We start from the raw sequence: 16,823 nt of genomic DNA on the forward strand, positions 1-16,823 counted from the left end.
CTGACTCATTTTGTGACCCTTAGATTGTGAGGGAAATGTGTCCCACAAAGAAAACACTAATTGTAATAAAGAGTACCAGAGTAGTTAGGTCAGATAACAGCCAGAGTGGGACAGGATGGCAGAGAATAAATGGAGAGGAGACATATTTAGACAACCTAATCCTGAACCACTAAATAATGGTTTATTGTAAAAGAGGCCTGAGAATTCAGATGTTGTAGCTGGAACAGCTCCTTTAGTGGCAAGAATTCATTGGGCCAGTGTGATGGGATGGTCAGTCCTCTTAAGGGTTGTGGTGCCTAATATTCAGCCCATTCTATCATGTGGCTTAGCCCTTTAAGGTTACACGCACCCATGCGCGTGCGTGCGCGCTTGGGAGAAGATCCTGTATCTTTAAGAGCTGAGGCCAGGAGCATTGAAGAAAGGGCAGGAAATTACTTCCCTCTTCCCAAACCAGTTGGACATGAACTGAGAGAAAGGGACGAACATAAATGCTGCCTCCTCCCTCATATCAGGGCAGACATCAGCAGGAGAAAACCGTTTGCTGGATCCTCCTAGCCTGAGGATTAATTGTGAAAATAAGGGTCTAGCTGCGAGAAAAGCTAGGTAACGAGTTATAGCCGGCTAAATTACAACCCAGCCCAAGGTCTTTTGTAGTTTCAAAATGTCAGTCTTAATATTGTTAAGTGATACATGCATTGCAGCCTTCCCATTTCCCTAGTGGCTTGATTAGTGGAATTGTATAAAGTTAGGTCCATTTTACAACAGTAATTTCTGTATTTCCTATGTAATATATAATATATATAACTAAATCTAATACCCTACAACATTACTATATAGTACAGGTGCGTATAATATATTTTAAATTCAAATTTGCAAACTGAGAATTGTGTAACTAGAGAAAGAAAGGATATGCAGCGAGTTGTCTTTGCATTCATTGTTTGACGCAAATAATGGATGAAAACGTTTTATCTGCCACTTATGAGTCATGATAGTTCATCAATAATGAATGAGAAAAAGTGTGCAAAGCCAGTCCATTGTATGTTCTATTTTATGCATCACCAATTTTAGGGACAGATTTTAAGACCAGACACAGTGAGCATATCTAAGCATATTGAAAATGTATTACAATGCAAGCATGCTCAAACATAAAAAAAAATTGAAGTATGCATGACAGTGCTTCAAATACTTCAGATTAGAAGATGGTATTAATTCTATATTGATGAATTTGTCTAATTTGCATGTAGAGCAGCGCAAGTCTTTTATTGTTAACATTAATTAATATTGACAGGAAACCTGGTTTTTGACTAGTTTATGTTCAAGTGAGAGATTCAGAGACAATTTCTAAGGTACTGATATGTCAGATTAAGTGACAGTTATTCAAATGATTGAATAGCACATTACACATCATACAGATTGCAATTTTCATGTGTGATACAGTCACCAAAATGTCTTCGTTCAGTAGTGGTGTTATACATCTGATATTTAAATGTCATGGTCAAATTCTGCCTGTATCACACATAAAGCATTATTATTGAATGCTGATCTTTCCATATCAACCAGTGCAGCAAATAAGAGGACAAACTGCTGAATATGTGCTCTTTAGCTACTTGTGCATCCACTGTAATGGCCTCTAATGTTTAATTTGGCTTAACATTAGTAATACAATTTTATAAATGTTGCACAGGAAAAAGATGGAAAAATAGATTTTATGTTGATTGTTGAATAATGTTTCCCATTGGTAAAATTTCCAAGTTCTCTAGAGCAGTGATTTTCAAACTTTTTTTCTGGTGACCCTCCGGAAGAAAGTTGTTGATGCCTGCGAACCAACGGGTTTGGGATATGGGAGGGGCTTAGGGCTGGGATGCAGTTTGCGGCCAGGAATTAAGGGTTCAGGGTATGGGAGGGGGCTCTGGGCTGGGGGTGCAAGCTCTGGGCTGGGGCCAGGGATGAGGGGTTTGGGGTGCTGGAAGGGGCTCTGGGTTGGGGTGGACTCAGGGCTGGGGCAGGAATTAGGGTACCAGCAGCAGGTTCAGCTCCTAGAAAGTCCGTGGCCCCCCTGCCTAGGAGCCAGACCTGCTGCTGGCTGCTTCTGAGGCACAGCGCGGTGTCAGAACAGGTAGGAACTAGCCTGCCTTAGCTGGGCAGCACCATTGGTGGTGCTGACCAGAGCTTCTGCGACCCAGTGCCTTCCATTCCGCGACCCAGTACTGGGTTGCGACCCACAGTTTGAAAACCACTGCTCTAGAGGATGTCGAAGAAAAGGCTATTAATAATACTATGGAGCACTTGTCATCTGTACATTCCAAAGCGTGTTAGAGACACAGGGTGAAAATGAGGGTGTGAAATCCTGGCTCCATTGAATTCAGTGACAAAAATGCCATTGACATCAATGAGGCCAAGACTGAATCCATGATGTATTGGGTTTAGAAAAGGGTTTCAGTATCTTTTCCTTTCTCCTGGAACATAAAGTTACCAATAAACAGGTTTCATTCAGATGAATAGTGTGTGTGGGGGTTTTGCTGGCTGAAAGAAACTGAGGGGACTCTGGGGTATGACATCTTATAAGAACTTGGGTTCAAATGCTTATTCCTTTGAAGGAGCATACATAGTGAGTGGTGGCACTGCATTAGAGAGAGTTATATCTGGTGCAGAGTGCACAGGTACATCCTAGGGTTTGAATCTGTACCTACAATCTACTAAAAGAACTACAGTTACTTGTAAGTAACCTCTCTTTCTTCCTGAAACTTAAAATTGGCAAGAAACACATATCACCTCCATACTTCCTATGAATTGTGATATAGTTATTGTTCAACATGGATTAGAAATGTTCATGAGAAAACGACAAAATGCATGCAGTTCACTTGCGATGTCTAATTCTATAAGTAAATAACAAGCATTAAAAACAATAGACACTGTGGAGGGAGGGAGCCAACAGGAATAAATGAGACACGATAAAATTTCAGATGTGTTGAAGTTTAAAATGTGAGAAGTAACTAAGACCCCAATCATTGGGATCCACTAGCATACACTCCTGCGCATATGCAGACTTCTAGTGAAATCAATGGAACTTTGCACAAGTGGTACATTCTATGCTAGAAGATACCAGTGTAGAATCTGGGCCTAAATAAGTAAAAATGCAAATGACACATTAATTGCATTTGAAATTCCTTCAACTGCACAGAGTGCTATCCCAGATGTCTGGGATACCAGGAACCTTTGAAGTTTAAAACTCTAGTTCCACTTATTGAACTGAAGGAGACTCTCCAGTTATATAATTCCAACATCTCTTACTGTTCTGGAAGTTATAAAGGACCGTCAATTTTATCCTTCAGTTGTGAGTTACCAGAAGTCCTGCTGTTGGAAATTATTTATCCCATAGGATCATTCCTGGAATCCTTATTCAGATATATCTCCCATTGACTGAAGTCAGGTCACCTAAAACCTGGGATTGGTATTGCTTAGTACTGTATGTGCAATCAAAGTCAGTTTGAAAAAACAGTCCTTACATGGGAGATTTGAGTGCCCAAAAATGGCAGGATTTGGCCTCAAATTCATTCATTTTTATTCACTTTGATTTAACACTCTAAGTAGTACCAATCCCAGGTTATAGGCATCCTGCCAACTATCAAAATGAAATTCTTACCAGTGATCATAAATATAAAAAATCTTATGCATCTATTGTATAATTTGGTATGGTTTATTACCTTTACCGTCTTCAATCCAAGGGCTCAAGTAAAAGCACAAAAAAGCAGGATTTGTTGTGATTGGGCAGGGGTTTCAGCAGTGCTCAACATTAATAACGTTTTAAAGTTCTCTAGTGAATATAAACACAATTTGATGTAAAATGCCTTAAAAGATTTTTCAGTTTTCTTCCTTCTCCCTCAAACATAAAATTACCCAAAACACAGTTCATATCAGTACACCTCCATTTGACTAGTGAAGCACTTACATTGGTTGGTAAACCAACTGAAAAGCCCATTTGATTAATGAAAGATCTAGATCATAATCTCAAATTGTGTAGTCCGCATTGTTACAAGTCATGCTTCTGTTGGTATGCTTTCAGATGCATGTAGGGTGAGTAGATGTCCCGATTTTATAGGGACAGTCCAGATATTTGGGGCTTTGTCTTATACAGGTTTATATATGCCCCACCCTCTGTCCCAATTTTTCACACTTGCAGTCTGGTCACCCTAGATGCATGGAAGTGAACTTTTCAGGGAATGTTCTGTCTTTGGTAGTTACATGGGTTTCCATAGCTGTAGTATTTGAGAGCTTCACTTTCTTTTAATATATATCCTCTGATTACTGCTGTGAGGTAGGGAAGGTAAGTAGGTTTCCTCAATGTCCTGTCTTCTGTAGTTTCAAAATGTCAGTCTTAATGTTGCATTAATGTTATTTAATCCCCCTTGGAAGAAAGTCCATGGTAAATTATAATTAAATGAATTCTTGTAGGTTTGTACTAATATGAAGATTGGGGGGAAAAAAAGAACTGGGACTAAATTTATTCGTATTAACTCAAAATTGTTATTGAGTATACACTCTTGGGGCTGATTGGCCAATCACCAGCAATCGTAATTTTTTAACTTGTAACCTGCTTTTCTATATGTGGAGTTTGCTTATCTGTTTAGTTTGAAAAAGAACATGCAGATGAATTGAAGAAGGAATGTACTGTTTTTGGAGATCGAAGTAACAATAACTTAAGAACACAATAAAATTCAGTATCTTCTACAGGTAGATTATGCCAAAATCACTTTTTCTTAAAACCATATTTGTCAGATTTTGTCAGTCATCTGCATTCCTATATGTATGAACTTTGAAGAGATCATTTTATTTAATATTATAAATTACTGCTAAGTTAGCATATTGCTTTTTCTCTCTTTCACTAGTTCTGAATATAATGTACTGAATAGTACAAGTGATGTGGGAGGTGAAGATGTACTGTGTCACAAAGAGAACAACTTAAATGGCTGTAAGTGCTTCTACAATGGATGCCTTTCATTCTTCTGCAAAATTTGTTTTAACTAATGACTTTTGGAGTACATGGGAAACCAGTGTGAATGAACAGAATCCTTAAAAGTTAAAATATATACAATAATAGATACTCATATTACAGATTTATTGTCTGCAGACATCTTACATTTATATAGACAGTGCAAGTTTAGTAATATATTTTATGGCTAAAGAATTTATTAAAAAAGAAAGAAAGCTGAGATTCTTCTTTACAGGGCTCAAAGACAGGCTCTTCTAAAAAGGGACTTCTTTGAGACCCTTCCAGCATATCAGTGTTGGATATGAAAGAATTATTTAAAATGATTCATTGTCCATAGATTTTTCACTTTCATTCCCTAATAGTTTTGATTCAAGAGTTATGTCAGGATTTATTCATTGGGAGTTATGGCTACCCTCAAGAAAGTTCAGTTGCACAAAATCTGCAGAGCAGTTCCTTGAAGTTCACTGCATACTTGAGCAAAATATTATTGTATTTACATATGGCATTATGGAAAACTGAGACTTGCTATATCAGTATTACTAGTACCAGAATAATTCTGAAATACCTAGGTTGTCTTTATATCTATTGTATGTTACACTACATTTTGGGATATGGCTTCTGTATAGTAGTGTTCTCTGTATTATGTGGAAATGTTTATATTTGGTCTTTGAAAGCTATACTGAGTATATTGATAATATAGCACTGTGTTCAATTCATATAATTGGAAGGGAGGGATTACAGCAATGGTTCTTAACATTTTTCTACCCCTTACGATTTGATATTGTCTCTCTCATCTCAGATTCCCTATCCATTTAGCAATATGGTAAGGAAGAGGTAGTTGCAATCTCTTTACACCCGATTGTGACCTCCAGATTGAAAACCCACGGGTTAAAGGGTAGAGACCTTGTATTGAGTAGCTAGGTGTATCCTCTGCAGAATTTTCTGAAAATATCTCCTAACTGATGCAAAATATGTTTTGTATGTGCATGTGTGTAATTGCTCTTCAGAAATATTTTTATGAGCCCCCAAGGTTAAGTAACTTATATCAAGGATAATTTTGCAGTGTCTCAACAGGAAGAGGGCGCTAACAGAATCTGGGAAATCATCCTAACCTTCTTCTCAGTATGATCCTTGAGAGCTCCCTCCAGCACATCATGGAGCATTCCCTTTTCAAGATGCACTGCTACCTCAGAGTAATCTAAAAAGCAGTAGCTATTAGGACTGTACAAGTGCCCACTCAACTATTGGAGTGTTTGGTATAAGTGCAAAAATGGATTTTGGAAGTGCCAGGTCTTCATTTGCAGCACTACATTGGTTGTTGGGTCTACTTTAGCGGCGCCGTCCTTAGGCATACGCAGACTATGTGGCTGTGTAGGGCCCTGAAAATTTGAGGCACCACTGGGTCTGTATTTGTAGTTGTATTTGTATGTGTGGAGGCTGGTAGGGGCAGTGTGCTGGGAGAGAAGCTGAGCCCTGATTAGGGGGCGGGGCTTCTCTGACTAGGGGTCCTATAAAGGTAGCGAGCCAGTCAGGCAGCAGCATAGACAGTTGCAGCGACACAGGAGCCAGCAAACAGAGCTGTAAATGGGAGTTTGAATGGGACTTTACAGGGGGATTTGGGGGAAGACTGAGAGAAACAAGCAGAGGAACACGGGCTACTGAAGGGAGAGTGCAGTGTTCTAGCAGTGTCTTGGTGCTTGTTGGGGGTTTGTTTTGCTGGTGGTGTTTTGGGTTGGTTCGTGTCTCTCAAATTTACAGGATTTAGGTAGGAAGCCTATGACAGATACAGAGGCAGCAGTTGTAGTGACCCAAGCAGTGGAAGACACAATGAAGATGTCTGGATGTGGAAGCTGTGGCTGTGGCATGTACATGATCCTGGAGGGCGTACCTGATAAGAGTTTCATCTGCATGAAGTGCCGCCTGATAGAGCTGATGGAAGAAAAGATCCGAGGATTGGAGATGCAGGTGGAAATTCTCGTTGAGTTTAGAAGGGAATCCGAGCAGATGATGGAGCAAAGATATGATGAGGCCAAAGGGAAAAGCTCAGACTTGCAGATAGAAGCAGGGTCAAAGAACTCTGAGGGGAAACTGCTTGGTGAGGAAAGTGGACAGTGGAAGAAAGGGCACAGCAGGCGGTTGCTGAAGGTGAGAGGGCAAGAAAAAAGAGAAGACCAGCTAGCTATCTCCCTATAAGGAGAGGGGAAGTGTCAATGGGAGATCACACCAAACATGAGCCCCAGGACAATATGGGATGAGTTGCAGAGGATTGCAAGGGTGAATAGGAATCAAGAGGACTTGCAGCCAGAGGGCACAGGGGATAGACCGGAGAATCACACTACCACCAAGAAAAGGCAGGTCTGCGTGACTAGGGACTCCTTACTGAGAAGAATAGACAGGCCTGTAACTAGAGCTGATCCGGAGAACAGAAGGATGTGCTGTCTGCCAGGTATTAAGATACGGGATGTGGACCTGAGGCTGAAGAGGATCATAACGGAAGCAGGAAAGAATCCTCTGATTGTCCTTCATGTGGAAACAAATGATACGGCTAGAACGTATCAAGCTGGATACGTATCAAGGGAGACTATGCCAGGCTGGGGAAGACACTTAAGGAAATTGAGGCTCAGGTGATCTTCAGTGGGATTTTGCCTGTTCCTGGAGAAGGGCAACAAAGGTGTGACAAGATTATGGCAATCAACAGATGTCTCAGGCAGTGGTGCTATAAGGAGGGCTTTGGGATGTGTGGCCCCAGGAGGCATTCATGGTCAGAGGACTGTTCTTTTGGGATGGACTTCACCTGAGTAGGGAGGGAAATAGACTTCTAGGATAAAGGCTGGCAGAACTGATTGAGAGCTTTAAACAAGGAATTGAGGGGAGATGGTTGAGAGATGTCCAGGTAATCTCCACACTGGATTTTAACATTGAGAGGGAAGAAAACAAAGCAGGAAAGGATACTGTCATGGATAGGAGAATGGACATATGGAGGAAGGGTACTGTAGATACAAATCTAACAGGTGATACTGGCAGTAGAACGTCTGTGCCTAATCGGGTAAAGAATGTGATTGAAGCCAAACAGCAAGAATTAAGATGTTTGTACACCAATGCGAGGAGCCTAGGTAACAAAATGGAGAAACTAGAGCTACTGGTACAGGAAGTGAAGCCAGATATTATAGGGATAACAGAAACATGGTGGAATAGTAGTCAGGACTGGAGTACAGGTATTGAAGGCTATGTGCTGTTTAGGAAAGACAGAAATAAAGGCAAAGGTGGTGGAGTAGCACTGTATATCAATGATGAGGTAGACTGTAAAGAAATAAGGGATGGAATGGAGAAGACAGTCTGTCTGGGCAAAAATCACATTGGGAAAGAAAGCTAGTAGAGCCTCCCCTGAGACAGTGCTTGGGGTGTGCTACAGACCGCTGGGATCTGATATGGATATGGATAGAGACCTCTTTAATGTTTTCAGTGAAGTAAATACTAACGGGAATTGTGTGATCATGGGAGACTTTAACTTCCCAGATACAGACTGGAGGACAAATGCTAGTAATAATAATAGGGCTTAGATTTTCCTATATGCGATAGCTGATAGATTCCTTCACCAAGTAGTTGCTGAACCAACAAGAGGGGATGCCATTTTATATTTGGTTTTGGTGAGTAGTGAGAACCTCATAGAAGAAATGGTTGTAGGGGACAGCCTTGGTTTGAGCGATCATGAGCTAATTCAGTTTAAACTAAATGGAAGGATAAATAAAAATAGATCTGTGACTAGGGTTTTTGATTTCAAAAGGGCTAAGTCGGGGATCTAAAGGTGGAGGAAGTCTGGAATTACTTCAAGTCAAAATTGCAGAAACTGTCAGAAGTCTGCATCCCAAGAAAGGGAGAAAAAATTCATAGGCAGGAGTTGTAGACCAAGCTGGATGAGCACGCATCTCAGAGAGATGATTAAGAAAGCAGAAAGCCTACATGGCATGGAAGATAGGAGTGATCAGCAAGGAAAGCTAACTTGTTGAGGTCAGAACATGTGGGGATAAAGTTAGAAAGGCCAAAAGCCATGTAGAGTTGGACCTTGCAAAGGGAATTAAAACCAATAGTAAAAGGTTCTATAGCCATCTAAATAAGAGGAAAAGAAAGAAAGAAGAAGTGGGCCCACTAAACACTGAGCATGGAGTGAAGGTTAAGGATAATCTAGGCATGGCCCAATAGCTAAACAAATACTTCACCTCAGTCTTTAATGAGGCTAATGAGCTGCTTAGGGATAATAGGATGACAAATATGAATGAGGATATGGAGGTAGGCACTACCACATCCGAGGTAGAAGCCAAACTCGAACATCTTAATGGGATGAAATCAGGGGGCCCAGATAATCTTCATCCAAGAATACTAAAGGAATTGGCACATGAAATTGCAAGTCCATTAGCAAGAATTTTAAATGAATCTGTAAACTTGGGGATTGTACATATGACTAGAAAATTGCTAACAGTTCCTATCTTTAAGAAAGGGAAAAAAACGTTATCCAGGCAATTACAGGCCTGTCAGTTTGATGTCTGTAATATGCAAGGTCTTGAGAAAAAAAATTGAAGGAGAAAGTATTTAAGGACATTAAAGCCAATGGTAATTGGGACAAAATACAACATGATTTTACAAAAGGTAGCTCGAGCCAAACCAACCTGATCTCCTTCTTTGAGAAGGTAACAGATATTTTAGATAAAGGAAATGCAGTGGATCTAATTTGCCCTGATTTCAGTAAGGCATTTGATACGGTTCCACATGGGGAATTATTAGCTACATTGGAAAAGAAGGGGATCAATATGAAAAGTGAAAGATGGATAAGGAACTGGTTAAAGGGGAGACTACAACGTGTTGTACTGAAAGATGAATTTTCAGGCTGGAGGGAGGTTACTAGTGGAGTTCCTCAGGGATCAGTTTTGGTACCAATCTTATTTAATCTTTTTATTACTGACCTTGGCACAAAAAGGGGGTGTATGCTAATAAAGTTTGCAGATAACACAGAGCTGGGAGGTATTGCCAATACAGAGAAGAACCGGGATATCATACAGGAAGATCTGGATGACCTTGTAAACTGGAGTAATAGTAATAAGATGAAATTTAATAGTGAAAAGCGCAAGGTCATGCATTTAGGGATTAATAAAAAGAATTATTGTTATAAGCTGGGGAGGCATCAGTTGGAAGTAACAGAGGAGGAGAAGGACCTTGGAGTATTAGTTGATCACAGGATGACTATGAGCCGCCAATGTGATGTAACCCTTCTGCCATCTGAGTTGGCAGCAACAAGGGCCAGGTCAGTATCTAAAGGTTCCATTTCAATAACACGATGCAAAACTGGCTCGAGCGCCCCCCAGTGACCTGGGACAACTACATACCACCCCCCTGGGTGCCTCTAGGAGGCAATATTTCTTCTTTGAGTGGTTGTTCATGTCCATTCAAAGTAGGTGTGCGCACGCCGCATGCACGCCAGCCAGAAGATTTTCCCCTAGCAGCGTCCGTGGGGTCGGCCCTGGCGCCCCCTGGAGTGGCGTCACTACGGCACCCTATAAAGGGGCCCACCGATCCTCCACCCCCTCAATTCCTTCTTACCGCCGGTGACGGCTAGCTGGAACTTCTCTTGCGCATAGCAAGTTAGCAGTGTCCTATCCTTGTGTATAGTCCGTGTATATTGTTACGTTATAGTTAGTTTACTTCGGTCATTGTATATAGTTCTTGGTAGTTGAGGGGTCCCCCCCCAAGTTTCGTCACTCACTGGGGCATGCCCGGGTCCCCCAGGTTTAAAGTCTTCAAGGACTGTGGGAAATTCATGCCCAAGAGTGACCCACACTCTGCCTGTTTGAGGTGCCTCAGAGAGAGCCACCAAAAGGACTGGTGCTCTAGCTGCAGAGGCTGCCGCCCGAGAACTCTCAAAGACTTAGAGTCCTCCTAATTGGAGGCTGCCCTGCAGCCACCCTCGGACCTGGTACCGGCCGACGCGGTGCCCAGCACGTCTTCCTCAGTGCGAAGCACCCTGGCACTGGCATCAGGACTTAGGGTCCAGCCCAAGTTGTCTAAAACCCGGCACCGGACAGAGTCGGGTCATAGGAAGTCGGCCTCGGTGCAGCACTGCTCACCGTCGCCGGTGCCCGCTAAGAAGAGAAAGCCGGTGAGGGAACGGTCACCCCAACAGGACTCGAGGCCGACACCGTCTGCAGGTGCAAGCGGACAGGCTGGGCTACAGCCCTCGGCTGCTCCGTCGACTCCCGCACTACAGAGAGGGCAGTAGAGTCTGGTCCAGTCTAGATCCCCAGACCTCAGTGGAGACTTGCACCTCCCTTCGACACCGGAGGCGTTCGAGGCGGCCTCAGACTTGATGGGACTCCCAGCGCCGGCCTCCCCGCACCATAGGGAGTTGCCTACCACAGCCCGTCCCCCAGTACAATCGAGGGGCAAGCCAGTCATGCTGTCACTTCTGTCCCTGCACCGCGCCACTAAGGTGGCACCAGACCAGATAAGAGGCTCCCCGCCACCTCAGCACTGCTCTCCAACAGCACTGGGTGCTGCTCCCCTCAGGTCCTCGTACTCAGAGACTTCAGACTCAGAGGCAGACTCCTACTGCTCCAGCTGGTCACGGAGCAGGAGATCGGTTTTGGAGGCAAGCCACCAGCGTTACCCACAGTGGCAGCAGCAATGGCATCTGCCCTTGCAGTGGCCGTTTTGGATCCTCTGGGCCTACCATCAGTCGGTAGGCCAGGCGTTTGGTCCTCGATCAAGCTCGGCCTCGGTCTCGGCATTGATGGCCCCAGCGCAACTGCCTCCTCCACCGGCACCGTCGCCGGGCAGGGGTGTGCCGTATCCAAGTTCAGCATCCCCTAGCTGGGCAGCGGCACTGGCAATGGCTACAGTTCGGGCTCAGCAGGCACCGCCCAATACGCCAAGCCGCTCACTAGCGACCTTGGTACCGGTCACGGTGACGCATTTAGAATCAGAACCGGCCCCGCAACCACAGTACCATGTGCCGCAGGACCCTGAAGGACTGCATGCACTGGAGGAAGGGCCGATCCATGTAATCTCCTCATCTTCTTTCCCAGTCTAAGCAGTCTTGGGCACGGCTGCGGCACTGGCCCTGGAGGACACCCGAATCCTCCAAAAACTGCTCCGGCGAGCAGCTCAGAGCCTCGCAATCCAAAATGAGGAAATAGAGGTGGACACGGACCCTATAGTAGACATCCTGGCTCCCTCAGGACCATCCAGGGTGGCTCTGCCGCTGATAAAGACCATAGTAGATATGTTCCGCACTTTATGGCAAACGCCAGCCTCACTGGCCCCTACTGCCAAGAGAATAGAGCGAAGCTATTTCGTCCCCTCTAAAGGGCACTAACACTTGCCCCCCCCCGGACTCCCTGGTGGTGGATGTGGCCAACCATCAGGAGCGTCAGGGGTTTCAGGGGTCAACACCAAAGAGCAGGGACGCTAAAAGACTTGACCTCTTTGGCAGAAAAGTGTACTCCACGGCAGGCCTACAACTCCGCATTGCCAACCAACAGGCAATTGTAAGCCAATATGGTCATAACACGTGTTCAGCCATATCGAAGTTTACGGAGCTCCTTCCCCAGGACTCGAGGTCAGAGTTTTCAGTCCTGGTGGAGGCGGGGAAGCTGATCTCCCGAGCCTCTCTCCAGGCTGCCTAGATGCGGCGGACTCAGCCTCGCGCACCCTGGCCAAGGGCCTGGTCATGTGGCGGGGAGCCTGACTCCAGGTCTCGGGCCTGCCCTGTGAGGTCCAGCAGACCATTAAAGACCTCCCCTTCGAGGGGCAGATGCTGTTTTCAGAAAAGATGGACAAGCATCTGCATAGCCTAAAGGACTCGTGGTCCACGGTTCGCTCGCTGGGCTTGCATACTCCTGCGACCCAGCGCAGGCAGTTTAGGCCACAGACAGCCCCACGCCCCTACCAGCCTCAGACTTGCCAGGAGCTGGGGCACAGGCGGGGCAAAAATGGCAGGAAGTGTCACCAACGCCACCCCTCTGGCCAGGCATCCGGTCAATCGAGACCACCATTGGGGCCTAGACCCCCTATTTGATGGTACGGTCGAGGGCGACTTACCTATCGAGACTCTGGATCCTTCCACCCCTACCTTTGGGTCACGTCTGTCCCCTTTCTACCGTGCCTGGTCCCGAATCACGTTGGACAGCTGGGTGCTCCGCACGGTAGAGAGGGGATATTCTATCCAGTTCTCTTCCCTCCCGCCCCACCAGCCCCTCTCCCCGTCCCTCTTCAAGGAACCATCTCACGAGCAACTTCTAAGTCAAGAAGTGAAGTCCCTCATGGAGGCAGGGGCGGTGGAGGAAGTCCCTCGGGAGCTCAGGGGCAAAGGCTTCTACTCCCGGTATTTCCTAATACCGAAGGTGAAAGGGGGCCTGAGACCCATCCTAGACTTGCAGTGGCTGAACAAGTTTGTACGAAAGCTCAAGTTCTGCATGGTCTCCCTGTCCTCGATTATTCCCTCTCTGGATCCAGGAGATTAGTATGCCGCCCTTGACTTAAAGGACGCTTATTTCCACATTGCCATAATTCCCCGACACCGTCGGTACCTCAGGTTTGTCGTGGCCGATGCCCATCTGCAGTTCACAGTGCTCCCGTTCAGCCTGTCAGCTGCTCCAAGGGTCTTCACGAAGTGCATGGCAGTCATGGCGGCCTTCCTGCGCAGGCGGGACATCCTGGTATTCCCCTACCTGGACAACTGGCTCATAAAGGGCCGCTCCAAGGAGCAGGTGGAGATCCAGGTGTTGTTCATCAGGCAGACCTTTCTCAATCTCGGCCTCCTCTTGAACGAAGCCGAGTCCACCCTGTCTCCGACACCATGAATAGAGTTCATAGGAGCAGTTCTGGACTCCATCCACGTCAGAGCGTACTTGCTGGAATCCAGGTTCCGTGCGATTTCCGAGCTCATCCTCGGACTGCTCCGAGCCCCGATTACCACAGGGCGAGTCTGCCTCTGGCTGTTGGGTCATGTGGCGGCGTGCAGCTATGTGGTAAACCATGCTGGACTCCAGATTTGCCTGTTACAGTCCTGGTTAGCGACAGTATATTGCCCGGCCAGGGACCCCTTGGACTCAGTGGTGTCATTCCCCACTTGGTGCCAAGCTCGCTGCGGTGATTCTTGACTCGCAGAAAGTGTGCATGGGCATCCCCTTCACTGCCCCTCAACCCTCCTTCTCCCTGGTAACAGATGCCTTGGATCAGGGTTGGGGAGCGCACCTGGGACACCTCAGAATGCAGAGCTTGTGGTCGCTGGAGGACCTCAAGTTGCATATCAATGTCAGGGAGCTGAGAGTGGTTCGCCTGGCTTGTTTGACCTTCCAGTCCCACCTGGCCGGCAGTTGTGTTTCCATCCTCTCGGACAACACGTCAGCAGTCTTTTATATCAACAAACACAGGGGTGCACGCTCCTCTCCCCTGTGCAGGGAAGCCTTCGCGCTGTGGGATTTCTGTGTCCACAATGCGACCCACCTGACGGTGTTCTACCTTCCGAGGGAGCAGAACGGTTTGGCGGATACCCTCTGCCACTCGTTCTGGGATCACGAGTGGTCCCTCCGATGGGACGTGGTACGCTCAATTTTCCAGCTCTAGGGCTTTCCCCGGTTAGACCTGTTCGCCTCGAGGGAAAACAGAAAGTGCCAATGGTTCTGCTCCCTCCTGGGCCGCAGTCAGGGGTCTCTGTCGGACGCCTTCCTACAGTCTTGGGGGGTCGGTCTACTCTATGCCTTTCCTCCGATCCCCCTGATACATAGGGTGATTTTGAAGATTCGCAGGGACCCTCCCGGGTAATCCTGATAGCTCCGGTGTGGCCATGCCAACCTTGGTACACATCACTCCTGCACATGTCCATTCAGATGCCCCTGATGCTGCCCCTGATCCTGGATCTGGTCACACAGGACTGCGGCTTCCTCCGCCATCCGAACCTGGAGTCCCTTCACCTCACAGCATGTATGCTCCATGGCTGAACCCAGTGGAGATGCAGTGCTCCCAGCAGGTCAGACACGTGCTGCTTGGTAGTAGGAAACTGTCAACTAGAGCCACCTACCTGGCCAAATGGAAGCGCTTCTGCATATGGTCGGATCAGCAAGGTCACCATCCGCTGGGGGTCCCAATCCCCATTGTCCTAGACTATTTGCTCCATCTCAGGCAACTGGGCCTCTCCCTCTCCTCGATTCGTGTTCACTTGGCGGCCATCTCGGCTTTCCATCCGGGAGAAGGGGTACCTCGGTGTTTGCGAACCTGCTCGTCGGGCGTTTCCTCAAAAGTATGGACAGGCTGTTTCCACATGTTCATCAGCCAGCCTCTGCTTAGGACTTGAATCTGGTCCTCTCTGCCCTCTCAGGACCTCCCTTTGAGCCCTTGCCTTCGTGCTTCCTGTTGTACTTGTTGTATAAGACCGCCTTCCTGGTGGTGATCACCTCGGCCAGGAGGGTGTCGGAGCTCAGGGCGTTAACATCCGACCCCCTGTATACTGTCTTCTATAAGGACAAGGTCCAACTTAGACCTCACTCAGCTTTCCTACGCAAGGTTGTCTCACAGTTCCACATGAGTCAAGATATTTTTCTCCCGGTGTTTTATCCCAAACCACACTCTTCCAATGAGGAGCGGAGGTTAGCTTTTTACATTGAGCGTACCAAGCCGTTCAGACACTCAACTCAGCTCTTCATCGCAGTGGCAGATAGGATGAAGGGGCTCCTGGTGTCCTCTCAGCGAATCTCTTTGTGGATCACGACCTGCATCTGAGAATGCTACTGCATAGCTAAGGCTCCTGTCCCTCTGGTCATGGCCCACTCCACTAGGGCACAGGCCTCCTCTGCGGCATTTCTGGCTCAGATCTCAACTCAGGAGATTTGTAGAGTGGCCACGTGGTCCTCCATCGACATGTTTTCGTCACACTACTCCATCACGCACCAGGCTAGGGATGATGCAGCCTTCAGCCATGCAGTACACCAGTCAGCAGTGATCTCCGACCCCACCACCTAAGGTTAGGCTTGTGAGTCACCTACTTTGAATAGACATGAACAACCACTCGAAGAAGAAAAAATGGTTACCCACCTTTTAGTAGCTGTTGTTCTTTGAGATGTGTTTGTTCATGTCCATTCCAATACCCACCCTACTGCCCCTCTGTCGGAGTGCTGGCAAGAAGGAACTGAGGGGGTGGAGGGTCGGCGGGCCCCTTTTTAGGGCGCTGTAGTGGTGCCACTCCAGGGGGCGCCAGGGCCGACCCTACGGATGCTGCTAGGGGAAAATCTCTGGCTAGTGTGCACGCGGTGCGCATGCACCTACTTTGAATGGACATGAACAACACATCTCGAAGAACAACAGTTACTAAAAGGCGGATAACCGTTTTTTCCCCTCTCTCAAGCATGGACTCTGAGTGTAGCAAAATCCTTTTAATAAAGGAGGGAAACAATGCGGCATTATGTTGGGGAAACGCCACAAACAGGATTCATAACACAAACCATGAGCAAAAGACCCACCCCCAAGTTAGTTTGGCAGTGTCCCTTTCCGCTCAGGGTCTTAAGTCTAACCACCCAAAAGATCACCCCAAAGTCCCAAAAATCCAACACCCCAAGAATCTCTTTAGTCCAGCAACCCAAAAATGCACCTAAAAGTCCAACAACCCAAAAGTCTCTGTCCCTGGTCAGTGCAGCCCCAGAGTTCAAAAGTTTATCTGTAGAGTTCTACACTCCACTCCCCTCTGCCCCGCTGGGTGGAAATGGTGGGAGGTGGGGAGGAAAGGGGCACACGAAGTGTTAAGGGGGCACCGTACGTGGTCCAAGGCTGACAGCCCTGCCTCTCCATGGGG

The 16,823-nt window shown here is 46.6% G+C and overlaps 1 protein-coding gene across 3 annotated transcripts in view; it reads left to right on the forward strand.

Moving 5' to 3' along the window:
- CFAP47 (cilia and flagella associated protein 47) overlaps window positions 1–16,823 on the forward strand; it is a 761,390-nt gene that overhangs the window by 315,272 nt on the left and 429,295 nt on the right. For all 3 annotated transcript variants that reach the window (XM_032799255.2, XM_075059737.1, XM_075059740.1), the window contains exon 41: window positions 4,887–4,969. In XM_032799255.2, coding sequence (XP_032655146.1) covers window positions 4,887–4,969 — 83 coding nt within the window. The remainder of the gene's footprint in view (window positions 1–4,886; window positions 4,970–16,823) is intronic.

This window comes from Chelonoidis abingdonii, chromosome 1, assembly GCF_003597395.2.
Source record: "Chelonoidis abingdonii isolate Lonesome George chromosome 1, CheloAbing_2.0, whole genome shotgun sequence".
Taxonomy (NCBI): domain Eukaryota; kingdom Metazoa; phylum Chordata; order Testudines; family Testudinidae; genus Chelonoidis; species Chelonoidis abingdonii.